This window comes from Castor canadensis, chromosome X (assembly GCF_047511655.1).
Source record: "Castor canadensis chromosome X, mCasCan1.hap1v2, whole genome shotgun sequence".
Lineage (NCBI taxonomy): Eukaryota > Metazoa > Chordata > Mammalia > Rodentia > Castoridae > Castor > Castor canadensis.
Window position 1 is genome coordinate 2,255,530 of NC_133405.1, and position 13,968 is coordinate 2,269,497.

The 13,968-nt window shown below is 48.0% G+C and overlaps 1 protein-coding gene across 1 annotated transcript; it reads left to right on the plus strand.

Annotated features, from left to right (window-relative positions):
• Positions 1-7,019: 7,019 nt before the first annotated feature.
• Positions 7,020-8,867, plus strand: LOC141419824 (melanoma-associated antigen 8-like). The gene is made up of 2 exons (XM_074063571.1): positions 7,020-7,128; positions 7,277-8,867. The coding sequence occupies exon 2, from the start codon at positions 7,340-7,342 to the stop codon at positions 8,303-8,305; it is 966 nt and encodes a 321-aa protein (XP_073919672.1). The 5' UTR covers positions 7,020-7,128; positions 7,277-7,339; the 3' UTR covers positions 8,306-8,867.
• Positions 8,868-13,968: the final 5,101 nt, after the last annotated feature.

Genomic DNA, 13,968 nt, shown 5'->3' on the forward strand with positions numbered 1-13,968 from the left:
CGACCGTAACCGAATTTGTGTACGTCTTACCTGAAGTTCCTCCATGCTCACCTGGCTGTAGGTAACACAATGTGACTCCTCAAGGGAGGATTTGGTGAGACAGTGACTGTACCATTGTGGGAAGGTGCATGGTGAAAAGACATTCTGTCCCTCCCCTCACCTCTGAGAGGTACAAGATGCCATCTTGAGAGATTATGCATTCCTTAAGACTGAGCTACTCTGGGGTCTTGAAAATAAGGAACAATCATGACTCAGGGAGTCTTGGGAAATCAGGGAGTCTTGGGAAATCCGGCCACAGTGTCTGTGGAAGGCAGTCAGAAGAGGGTTGATGGAGAGGGGAGAGGGTCTGACGTGGTACCACAGAGAAGTTCAAGGTAAGGGTAGCTATGGCAGCAAAGGTTGTGGTGGTTGGAAAGCTGCATCCTCCCTGGGGAGGGAGGAATCCTATTGCCTGAGGGTCACAGCAGAAGCAGAGCACTGAGTGCATGGCTCCCTTGCTACTCAGCCTCCAAGTCCTGCCTCCTGGATACACATGTCAGCTGCCACGTGATCTGAGCCCCCAAGCCCAGACCTTCCAAACTGTATGATTTCTTCCCACCAAACAGTGAGATGAACCGCTGGGCGGGGTCTAAAAGCACTGAGAGCAGCAGGCAGAGGTGCTGCGGTCCCCCATGTTTCTCTTTGCGAGTGCAGAACTCAGTGTTCTCTTGGCTCCATTGGTGGGACACACCTAGACTTGGATGCTTGGTGCCTCTGGGGGTCTTGTGTAGCAAGTGGGAACCTGTCCATCCCACATGCCATAAAGCACCCTGTGGCCTGCAGTGGCTCACCTTGCTTTCCAACTGCATTGAGAAGAAGTCCTCCTCTTTATTTCCTGGGGGGAAGGGGATGGGAATAGGGGATTCATGGAAAGGAGTGCCAGGCAAGGACAGGGGAGGAGTCTTGGAGGGAAGAGGCAAGGAAAATGAGAAAGACCTTGGGTGGGTCAGCTCACCTTGCCTTTGCGCCTGGGTGGAGAAGAGGTCCTCTTGTTGTTGTTCTCTTGGGTGCTTGGGGTCGGATGTTTGGCAGCTCTGCTACGTATTGGTGGCTTTCTGGCCATCTTCACCCTGTCAGTATCTGCCAGTGGTCTATGCCCAGGCCTCCTGACTGGGGTATATATACCCCCTCCCCCACAATGGGTGGTCACACCCTTAGTCATTGTTTGGTCAGTAGCCCACTTCCCTAGCCAGGGCTGGACATCACAAAGCACCATGTAGACACTTCTGGGGGCGGGGAGAGGACGCCAAGATGTTCTAGTTGGGGAAAGGGGGGCATTTTCTTTAGCACTCCTAAAGAACCATTAAACTGACCTGCCATCCCTCCTCATCTCCCCATATCAATTCTGGTGGGTCACACAGCAGGGAGAGGTGTTCCTCCACATTTCCCATGGACACTCAATTCAGAGGCATGTTCTGTTCTCTCCCACTCTTCCTCATTGCCTAGTTTGTATGTTTCCCTACAATCCACTCATGGCACCATGACCATATTTATGTCTGTGCGTATGTGATCATTCCACTCCCCTCCTATAGATTTCTCTTCATAGCTACCACCAGGAAACTTTTCCATCCCACCCCCTTTTCCCAGCATCCACAGAGGTACCCTTGGATTTTGTTTTCTACTTTAAAAATCACTGCCTTCGGGCTGTCAAGACTTCAATGAATAGACTTCCTCCACTGGGTAGCCTCTTCTTGCTTACAGACTGAGGGGGCTGCTTATCTCAGTAAGTAGTAACTCAGGCTTAGGTTTTAACAGTGTAGGAGAGATTCATGTTCCAGAATTCAGATATTTGTATGTAGGAAACTACAAGCCAAGACCAATAGATTCACAAGATAGGACGGAGTTGTGTGGAATTGTTCAACTTTGTCCTTGAGGTTCAGTATGTGACAAATTTTTAAAAAGTCTCCAGATTGGAAAGAAAAGTAAAGCTGTATTTCTTTACAGAAAATAAGATAGCACATGCAGAAAACTGTATCAATGAAAAATGCTTCTACAGCAAATAATTGAGTTTAGCAATGCTACTGAATGCAAGATCATTGTATGTGTATTTTACAGCAAAGAACAAATAGAAATTTAAATAATACAATTTAAAATGTCACTAGAAAATAGGAATTAAAAGGGATATATTTACAAAAGATGTAGATTTCTACATTGAAAAGTATAAAACTTTGCAAATATGAATTAATGAACATTAAATAAATGGAGATAGAAACCTTGCTTATTACTCAGAAGACTGAATATTCTTACAATGTCAGTTCTTCTTAATACATTGATAGATTCAATGCAATTCAAATCAAAATTTCAAAAGATTTTGTAGAAATTGGCATCCTGATTCTAATTTTCATATAAAAGTGCAAAATACCTAGAACAGCTAAAGATGCCTTTAAAATTGAACGAACATGGAGGGTTAACCCTCCCTCAAGAACTATAAACTAAAAGTAACCAAGATAGTATGGAATTGTAGCAATTCCTCAATGGAACAGGAGGAAGTCTAGTTATAGATAAACATGTATATGCATATATAGTCAGCACATTATTAATAAATATGCCAATGAAGATTAAAGGAGACGAAGGATGCTCTCTAAGTCAACAGGGTCTGGAGCAATTGGGTAAACTTTGATCCTTACTGCACTTCTATCTTTACCCATATCTATCTATAGAGATATAGATACCTTTCTGCAGAAAGACAGGCGTTTTAAGGAATTTGCTCATGTGGTTGTGGAGTTTGGCATATCTGAAATTTGTAGGGCAGGCCAACAGGTTGGAAATTCACAGTGTTTTCTTTTCTTAAAAGTATTTTGCCTTATTTTTGATTAACATGCATAAATTGTACGTATTGAGGTTTGGCATGATATTTTTATGGTGGTCTGGGATTTGAAACCAGGGCTTTGCACTTGCTAGCGCTGCCCCTAGTCATTTTTTGTTTTACTTATTTTTTGCATAGGGTTTCACATTTTTGCCCAGGGTTGGCCTCAGACAGTGATCCTCCTACCTACTGACTCCTGCATGGCTGGGATTACAGAGATGTGCCATCACCACTCAAATTTCACCTGAGGAGGAATGTCCAGACTCTGCCAGGGACCAAGGAGAGCACTCTGAGTGAGGAATGAAGGGACACCCTCCATCAAGGAAAGGAACCCCAGATTCCAACTCTGGCCTTGTGGTAAGCCCTGGAAGGTCCCGGACAGCAGCATGTTCAGCGTGGCCACTCCCTTCACCTCTCCGCCACCTCAGGGAGTGTTGGAAATGTGACTGGAGCAGACGGAAGTCCATAGAAAATATGGATACAGTTATTACCAGGAGCCAAGAACAGGACTCTGAGGAATGAGGGGACACACTCCCTCCATGGAGAGCAGTCCCACAGAATGTATCTCCACCCCTGTGGTCAGCCCTGGAAAGCCCTGGACATCACGGTCACCCATGGTTACCCTGACCAATCCCCTCACCCCTCTGCCACCTAAGGGGAGTCTGGGAGTCTGAGGAGAGCGGACTGAGGTCCGTACAGGACAGGGGTCCAGGCTCCGCCAGGAACCAAAGCCGGGACCCTAAGAGGGAGGGTGGAGGGTCTTGGGAGAATTCCCTTCCGCCCCTCCTGTCAGCCCTGGGAGACCCCGGGCACCACACCGGATGTGACGTTGCCGGCTTCTAGAAACCTCAGAGGCTGAGGTTGCGCCGCGCTTCAGGTCCGTCCCTCAGAGGCTCAGCTTGTGAAGTGTTGAGGTGAGAGCTAAGGGCGGGCAGAGGAACATCTCACCCAGAGTTAGGGTCCCCAGATAATCTAGCTGCACCCCGGTTGTCAATCTGGCATGCGGGGCGGGGTGGGGAGGGAGGAGTAGAGGAACCTCTAGTCACGGGAGCTCGCTCGCCCCTCCCCCACCCCTCCTCCTGCCCCAGGGAATCCTGGGATTCACAGCTTTGGTGTGAGGAGGAGCGGGTCCGGGCTCTGGGAGGGAAGGAGGGGAGGACTGAAGATGTACGAAGGAAACCCCACCCCCGAATAGAGAGTCCCCAGGTAATCCATCCCTGTCCCTCTTGTCACCCATGTCCCGCATGGGGGTGTCTAGTCACGGGAGCTCGCTCGCCCCTCCCCCACCCCTCCTCCTGCCCCAGGGAATCCTGGGATTCACAGGTTTGGTGTGAGGAGGGACGGGTCTGGGCTCTGGGAGGGAAGGAGGGGAGGACTGAAGACAGACAGAGGAAACCCCATCCCCGGATAGAGAGTCCCCAGGTAATCCATCCCTGTCCCTCTTGTCACCCATGTCCCGCATGGGGGTGTCTAGTCACGGGAGCTCGCTCGCCCCTCCCCCACCCCTCCTCTCGCCCCAGGGAATCCTGGGATTCACAGGTTTGGTGTGAGGAGGGACGGGTCTGGGCTCTGGGAGGGAAGGAGGGGAGGACTGAAGACAGACAGAGGAAACCCCATCCCCGGATAGAGAGTCCCCAGGTAATCCATCCCTATCTCGCTTATCACCCTTGTCCCGCATGGGGGTGTCTAGTCACTGGAGCTCGCTCGCCCCTCCCCCACCCCTCCTCCTGCCCCAGGGAATCCTGGGATTCACAGCTTTGGTGTGAGGAGGAGCGGGTCCGGGCTCTGGGAGGGAAGGAGGGGAGGACTGAAGATGTACGAAGGAAACCCCACCCCCGAATAGAGAGTCCCCAGGTAATCCATCCCTGTCCCGCTTGTCACCCATGTCCCGCATGGGGGTGTCTAGTCACGGGAGCTCGCTCGCCCCTCCCCCACCCCTCCTCTCGCCCCAGGGAATCCTGGGATTCACAGGTTTGGTGTGAGGAGGGACGGGTCTGGGCTCTGGGAGGGAAGGAGGGGAGGACTGAAGATGTACGAAGGAAACCCCACCCCCGAATAGAGAGTCCCCAGGTAATCCATCCCTGTCCCTCTTGTCACCCTTGTCCCGCATGGGGGTGTCCAGTCACGGGAGCTCGCTCACCCCTCCCCCACCCCTCCTCTCGCCCCAGGGAATCCTGGGATTCACAGCTTTGGTGTGAGGAGGAGCGGGTCCGGGCTCTGGGAGGGAAGGAGGGGAGGACTGAAGGCACACAGAGGAAACCCCACCCCCGGATAGAAGGTCCCCAAATAACCCCTCTTGTCACCCCTGTCCTGCGTGGAGTGTCTAGTCACAGGAGCATGCTTGCTCCTTCCCCACCCCTCCTTCTGCCCCAGGGATTCCTGGAAGTCACAGCCTTTGTCTGAAATCTGTGAACAGAATAGGGTCCAGCTCTCTGAGGGTTCCAGATAAGACTTGAAGGTGTACAGAGGAAGCCATACCCACAGAGAGAGGTTTCACAAAATAATCTAGTCCTGCCTCTGTTGTTTGCTCCCACCTCTCCCACAGGTCCCATGGAGAGGTTAAAATCAGGGACTGCTGCTGCCCTTCTTCCACCCCTCTTCTGCCTCACGGGACAATAGGAATCAGAGTTTTCCACTGAGGATAGTGGGAAGGAGAGGCCAGGGCTCTGTGAGACTTGGGGGTAAGAACTGGACAGAACAAACTCCCCCAACATTAAGGATCCCAAATAATCCATCCATACCCTTACTGTTAGACATGCACAAGGAGCTTCTAATCAAGTGCTCACCCCTTCCTCTTCCACATCTCATTTTTTCCTCCCACGGGACCATGGGAGTCAGAATCTTGGTTTGAGGGGAACAGACAAGGCTTCACTCTTACTGATAAAGCTGGATGAGGGGCTTCTATTCAGATGACCACCTCTCCCTTTCCACACCTCCCTCCTTGTTCCCCCTCAAGTGACCATGGGGATCAGAACCTTGGTCTGAGGGGGACACATGAGACTGGCAGACGACAATTCTAGGTTCTAGTTGGAGGCAATGGAAAGGCCCTGAAAGAAGATGGATGGGTGCCAAATTCCCACTTTACCTCTGCTGTTTCCCCTGGGTAGCCTAGGCACTGTGACTAGGAGGTTCCCTAACTCTTGTTTTGTGGGGTCAGAAACCACTGTGGGTCTTGGACAGAGGGGATGGGGCCTAAACAGTGAGGGAGAGAACCTTAGACTCCAGGAGAAGGAGAACCCATGGAAATTCTGCATCTGCTGTCAGTCCAGGGAGTCCCCATGCAGGGTGACCAGGAGGGTGAAATACAACTTTTGCATGAAGGAACAGGATCTCAGGTGACCAGTGTGGAGACAGCCACTGCTGGCAGTCAAGCTGAGGACTTAGTAAGGACTGAGATGACCTGGAAGGGCCCAGTGCCACACTGCCTAGGAGTGCTGGAAGGTCCCACACATGTTAACATCTGTATTCGGGTCTGAGAGGTTAAGGCTTTGGTAGAAGGAATCGTGCCTCAGGAGAGTGAGAAAGGGCCCAGGTACTCTCAGGAGTCAAGATGAGACACAAGGCAGAACTGAGGGTCCCCGCCCTGCCCCTGCTTTCAAGCTGAGTCATGGCCTACAATTCAACTCTACAATCTGAGGGAGAGGGACACAGGTCTTTAGAGGGTTGGGATCATGCCTGGACTCAAGGGGAGGACTCACAGGGATGAATGAAGAAACTTTGCACTCCAGATCAGAGGGGGACCTCTATCCTCATTTTAGCAATGGCCAGAGAGGCCAGATGCAGGGCCCCTTCCCTTCTGCCTCTGAGATATGAGGGAGGAGAGGGCCTTATTCTTAGGAGTGTGGCTTCTGAGGAGTGTCCCAGCAGGACCCTGGAGGAACAAGAAGACCCCTGATCTGAGACATGAAAAACCTATCATTCCTGTCAGGGCAGGGTGGCTCCAGGCAGGACTGTGGGAAGGAGATGCCACCCCTGCCTTCCTATTCAGAGATGGGTTAGGGGTCATGGAGATGGTTGCATTGACCTGCAAGATAGATGCGCACGTCAGCAGAGGGGAAGGGCACAGGTCTGGTGAGGAGTAAGTATGAATACTTTGGGGACAGGAGGACCCCTGGCCCCTGCTACTTCTGTCAGCCTGCAGGGGTGTCCAGATGAGCTTCATTATCTTTTCTCTCCCAGGTCTCAGGGAGCTTAGGGCCTGGAGTAAGAGGAGACACCAGGACATGAGAGGGAGCCAAGCCTGATCATCAGAAGGAGCTGTCCAGGATCTGCCAGGAGTCAAGGTGAGGAGAGAGGGAGTCCCCTCACCAAACACACATGACCTAAGTCCCTAACCTGCCATTCCACCAGCTAGAAGAAAATCTATGGGGTGTAGGGGGATTAGGATGCAGTTGTCAGTGAGGACAATCACGTACTACTTCTCTCCTCCAGGCCTGTGAGTCCCCATCCCCAAGCTCCTGCCCACCCTCCTGCTTGCTGTCCTCAAGGAAAGTCATGATGCCTCATGGTCAGAAGAGCCAGCAACCTAAGCTGGAGGGTAATACTCAGGCCCAAAGAGAGGCCCCGGGCCTGGTGGATGCGCAGGACCCTGTGGCTGAAGAGGAGGGGGCTACTGGTAACCCCTGTTTCTCCTCTACTCTTCTGATACCAGTCACTCCAAGAGATGTGCCTCCTGCTGGGACACTGTGTTGTCCCCAGAGTCCTCAGAGAGCCACCTGTCCCCCCGCTGGCTTGGTGTCCAGTCCAGGGAGCCAATTCAACCAGGGCTCCAGAAGCCGTGGAGGGGAAGGTCTGGTCCCCCGGAGCAGGCTGGTAAGCCCTGAGTCCTTAATGCGAGAAGCAATATCCTTGGTGCCATTCCTGCTCCTCAAGTATCAAATGAAGGAGCCAATCACCAAGGCAGAGATGCTAGATTATGTCAGGAGAAGTCACCAGGATTACTTCCCTGCAGTCTTCAGCAGAGCCTGTGATTGCTTGCATCTGGTCTTTGGCATTGAAATGAGGGAAGTGGACCCCTCCAGCCACTCCTATATCCTTGTCACTTCCCTGGGGCTGACATATGATGGGTTGCTTAGTGATAAGCAGGGCATTCCCAAGACGGGCCTGCTGATCATCACCCTGCGTATCATCGTTGTGGAAGGCAACTGTGCCTCTGAACAGGTTTTCTGGGAAGGGCTGAGTATGATGGGGGTTTATGCTGGGAGGGAGCACTACTTGTATGGGAATCCCAGGAAGCTCATCACTGAAGATTTTGTGCAGGAGCAGTACTTAGAGTACCGCCAGGTCCCCAACAGTGATCCTGCTTGCTATGAGTTCCTGTGGGGCCCAAGGGCCTATGCTGAAACCAGCAGGATTGAAGTCCTGAAACACAGGGCCAAGTTCAGTAGATGTGTTCCTAGGTTCCTCCAATCCCTGGTTGATCGGGCTTCTAGAAATGAGGAAGAGGGGGCCCAAGCATGAATTGTCCTCAGAAAGAACCACTGTGGGTCCAGGTGACATTGTTCCATAGCCTGGGCCACATTCAGTAGCTTCTTCTGCCCCATGTGAAATGAAGCTCATTGTTCATTTGTGTTTGGAGAGAGAAGTCAGTCTTCTCAGTAGTGGAGCCCCAGGTAGGCTGAGGGCATAATATTGTAGAAAAATTTTTGTCTTCCTGATTATTTAGGAGACGTTGAACTTGACCTGTGTTTCCCTTGGAAGTTTTCAGATGTCCCTTTTAATGGAAGGTTTACTTAGTTTCAGAATGGAAGGTTATGAAGGACAGTAGTCACACATTTATTGCTGTTAATATAGTTTAAGAGGGATTCTTGTTAATTTTTCAACCAACTGGGAAACCCATGTAGTTTTGTGACTTGGAGCAGGGTAACATGGCAGTGTGTGGCTATTTCCTTAGATGTGAGTAAGGACAGAACTCAAAAAAGTGTGAAGAGTAAGAGAAAGTAAGATCAATTCTAGCTTTCTCTTTGGTCTTCCTTGTGACGTTAAATAATATATGTATTTACCTGGATTTGCTTGGTTATCTGAGAATATAGATGAAATTATAACTGAATAAATAATTTCACAACTCACTGTCTCATTAGTTCTTCAAACTTCCGTTGAACCCCAGCTCTCTGGGAGGCCTTTGAGTATTGGCAAAGTTACTAGTACACTAGGGCATCCAGGCCCAGAATAATGGGAGAGATTAATAAGTAAGTAAGAAATTGAAAGTGGTGGAAACCATGAGCACACATACATCTTTCCAGAAGTTTGATGGTGGAGGGAGAAGGGGATAGATGCAATCAATGATTGCTGACGGATATAGGATCATAAGAGGAGTTATGATGGTAACAAAAATGTAGATATATGTCCAAACTCACAAAAGTGTATATGCTGTGTACATTATTTATTTTTTGCATACCAATTTTGCCTCAATAAAGCTGGATAGAGAGAAAAACTTAGGCTATATATTTATGAGTTTAAATGAAGACTCAAGATAATCTTTTTCCCTATGATCATAGCAAATTGAATGTGTTTTCAAGGCTAATGAAGAAGACATTAGAGAAAAGGAAGTAAACAGTTGAGAGAGAGAGATGAGAAGACAAAGAGAAAGGCAATAGGTGTGTGAGGAATTGGAAATGTGCTTACGTGAACAGGAGGAGACACATCACTGAGGGTGAAGGTAAAGTGATCAGAGAAGACAATCATAAATTAATAAGGGGTCCCTGTCAGTGGAATGAGAGATGTAATTTCTTGCTTCTAACTTTTGACTGATTGAAAAATATTTAAATTATGTATATTAATGGCTACCCTATAATATTGAATGCATACCTGCACTGCACACTGTTTAAATCAAGTCACAACATATCTACCTGCTCGCTGATCACTTCATTATGGTGAAAACTTTCAAAATCCTTTCTTCCAGCCTTCTGAAGTGTACTGTGTAATTGTTCTCTATAGTTCCCCTACTAAGCAATAGCCCGCCAAAACTTCTTACTCCTATCTTACTGCAACATAGTACATGTTGATAGCCTTTTCCCCAAGACAAGTGCAGCTACTGATGGCCTGAATTTTGTCAGGAAGCACGTCAACTTTGTTTTCTGTAGGCATTAAGGATGACAGTTGATTTGGAGGGTTGAGGAAAGCAGAAAAGGTTTGAATTAGTGATTAGTGAATAAATATTATCAGGGTTTTTCTGGATAGCTTCTTAGCAATCATATCAGTCGTTTTTGAGCTTGACTCTCAGAGCTTAACTTCCAACTCTATCTGCTGGATGACAACTGGGGAAGTAGATCACTATGACCAGGGAAAATGGTTCCCTGGTATCAATGACTAGTCAACTGAGGATGAACCCTGATGTAATAATGAGGCCAATCATGGTTGATTGATTTTCCCCAGCTGGGATCAGGGTAGATTGTAAAACCAAAGAAATTATATTGTGGGCTATTGGTCCATCCAGGATTGTGGTTGTGTTGAGTGGATGCAGAGAAATGAGTGCAAAGTAATGAAGGATGCTGCAGACAGACTTGATCCACCATGATCAAGCAAGCTTCACTGGTCCACTAGGAATGAAAGCCTGGCTTGGGAGGGATAAAGGAAGGCTTGAAGGAAGCTGCTGGACTGGGATTAAAGAAATGCATCTCAGGACTGTAGGTCTATCTGAGATCAAGGAGAAGTGAAGTAGAAGAAAAGGTTGTGAGAGAGTTCAAAGTGTCAGAGCAGTGATCAAGGGAGGTCCTTTGAGGTCTGCTGATGATAGCTTACCTGGTCTTCAGCATCTGAGCTTTTAGACAGTGTTCCACATCTGTTTGCACCACTGACAACAGATGACAGCTCCGTAGATTCTAGTATCAGGTAATATTTGGCAGCAGGAGTGTAGGGAGTGTGTGAATAAGCTTAGAATTTCCAACTCTTTTTGAGATGGGGAAGGAATAATAAAATTGGAAACTAGAAGAATAAGATGGAGCACTTTCAAATGAAAGAAAGCACTACGAATGACTAATTAGTAAGAAGAAACTTTTGTCTCTTGGACCAACTGAGAGATCTGTATGCTTTGGAACACAGTGACGTTTTACAATTCCTTAGTAAGAGATGGGAGCACTATAGGGCATTTCAGATGTGCAATGGCATTAATTGGACTGAAATTGGTTCTGTTTCTCTCTCGCCATATATATGTTTATGATATCGCTCATTTATTCTATATGTAAATATAGAATAAAGGAGACTGACAAAATTAACACAGACCTGAGTGTTCAACGGAAACGATTTGTTTTCTTAATTACTTGGAGAAGGCTGGGACAAAGAAGATCAAATGTCAGGTTCTGGCACATGATAGCTTAATGATGTAGCAAGCTGGCCTGAGTCAGAGCTTCAGCCAAGGAATAGTCATCTCTATTGCCGTATGGCTGCACACTATCTGTGGAACCTCACAACCCTGGCACCCCTTGCTTAGTGGTAATGGGGCAAAGATGCTCTGGAGCCCTCTGGGGTCCATGGGGAACCAGTCAACCACCTGCTCTCCAGACTACTCTGAACAGCCCTGGCATTCCATTTGAACATTTTCTTCAGTCTGTTCCTGTGACAGACAGAATATCTTTAATACCCTCTTTCGATTTTTACTCTCCTTTGTCAACTGCCACAGTGCTTCTCCCACTTTAGTCACTAGAAGAAATACCTGGGGATCTTGTTCAATGCCATTTCTGATGCAGATCTGGGATGGGGTCTAAGAGCTCCCAGGTGTCCTGATGCTGCTGGTCATGGAGCCACACTCACTCACAACAGGGTTTCTCCAAAAAGGAATTCCTTCATTTCTCAGTTTCCCCTCATCACTGAGCATCCCCCATGCACAAGTGTTATGTGAGGCACTGGAGTGGGAGTGGGGAACGAAGACCAAGGATTCAGGGAGGAAGAAGATGTGGTCCCTCCTGACAAGAGACTAGGCAGTGATATTGCACATGAGCACAATGAAGAGATAGAGCAGACACATTAAAAGGACTAAATTGCCTAGGTGTTTTGGAAAGAGGAGGTAGACAATCAGATGCATCTTTAAACCCGAGTTGACGGGCACTAGGTTAAGAAATTGAAAGACATTTGTCTCAGAGTGAAAAGCTTGTGCAAAATGCACGCAAGTTTGGGTGGTGATGAGAAGTCTCAGGTAAACGGTTGGTAGAAAGCATAGTGTGTGAGTGAGAGCCAAATTCAGAAAGGCCTTCTCCACCCTGCTAAGAGACTGGTCAGCAAACTTCCCTAGATGTTGAACTGACCGGTCAGGAGATCAGGTAGTTAGGTTGGGCATCTATCTCAAAATAATAGTAACTTCTTATTGATTCCAATTTTCACAAATGTTCCTCAGATTCTAGGAGCTTCCCAGCCAGGAAGAGTCCTTCACACACAGATTTTCCAATGTGTCCTCTTAGCAGGAGCATTTACTGAATTTTATTCGTGATATTTCATTTGGGGTGATTTCTTTATTCCGTGGATCACTGAGCTGCATATTCTCTGTTGTCCTGGAGAACAGTGACCACATGAACAACATCCCAGAGTGGGAGGGGCTGGGATTCAATACAGTTAGAAATAACAGCCACTGCCATTCACTACAGTTCCAGCACCCACAAGGCACTGCCCCAGTAGCTTTACATATGTAAAGCAGTCCCAGCAGTCCTACTGGACAGGCCTTATCAGCCTTGCTTCACAGATGAAGAGCCGGAGGATCACAGTACGGGGCACTTCCCTGCATAACTGGCTAGTCAGTAACAGATGGAGAGGAGACCTGGGTCTAAATTCATCTGGAGCGCACGCTATTCCCACTCCTCCCAGTCCAAGGACGACCTTCTGACTCATAGTCCATTTCTCTTCTCAACACTGCATTATGTCCTTGGTGATAAAAAGAAGGAACCTGATGGAGGTCAATGTGCTAAAATAAGCAATAAAGAAGGCGACAGTGCAAATCAAACAATTTGTGCATTGGCTTCAGTTGGTTCCTTGAGACTGACTGTGCCCAGCTGTGGGCATTTCTGTCCAGTCATTCATGCACCACAACTCCTTCCCATTGGTCATCTCCCATGTTCCCTCCCTTCCAACTCTGCAACCTTGCCTGTCCCCAGTCCTTCCCTGTTGCCTCCTCTAGAGGCTGTAAGAATCACCTGTCTTCCCTGTTAAGGAGCATTGCACATCTTTTTTTCCCTGATAGCCATGAATCCCTTGGCCAGAAAAGTTCACTCCCAACTGTAATTTTAGACATGTGTCCAACCCTACTTGGGATCAGCAAAGGTTTTGCCTTCCCAGTGGGTTGTGAGTATTCTGACTTGTCCAATCATTGATTGTTTCTTGGCCTGTTAGTCTGAAGGCAGAGGAGGATTTTTAAGGGCCCGTGGATATTCGCTCTAGGATCTTAATTAGCTTCTTGTTTCAAACTGATAACTGGACACAGAAAGGATGCATGGGCTTGTTTAGGTGGTCAGAACCTGGAGCCCCTCATAAGTGGGAGATGAGTAGCAACCATCCACTGAAGCTGAATTCCTGAAGACCAATGGTAATAGTGCTTTTGTGCTGAGCTCCTACTATGAAACAGTTTGTGGAAGACGGTGCAAGCACCCATTCATTCCCTCGCCTCCTCTCCTCCCTGGGTGAGGGGAAAACTGCTGTCTGCTGTAGTTAGGAAGGGGCATGTGACTTTTCCCTGTGACTGAATATGAGTGGAAGTGCTGCTTGTCACATCCATCCAGGCATTTGAGAGCCAGTTTGCATTTCCAGGCTTCCTCCCTCTTTCAATAGCAAACGTGGCAGCTCCATGTTCACGTGATGAAAGCAGCCTGGATATGGGCACCTGAGAACAGAGCCACTGCCAAACCACATTCAAGCCTGTGTGTCCCCAAAATGATCTTTTATTGTGTTAAACCACTCAAATTCGGGTTTCATGTTTTATCAGCTAACAGTTACTTTAACTTATACATAGCTACTATTCAAGTTGTAAATCTTATTTAAATATTTTAGCAGCAAAAACAGTAGTGCATTTATTCTTGATGGAAAAAAATCTAATAATTTAAATGTACCACAATTCAGCCTTCTCGTCTAAGAGCGTTACAATAATGAATCTGGTGTGCCTTATTTTAAAGGTGACTTTGAACTTTTTTCATACATAGATGTCC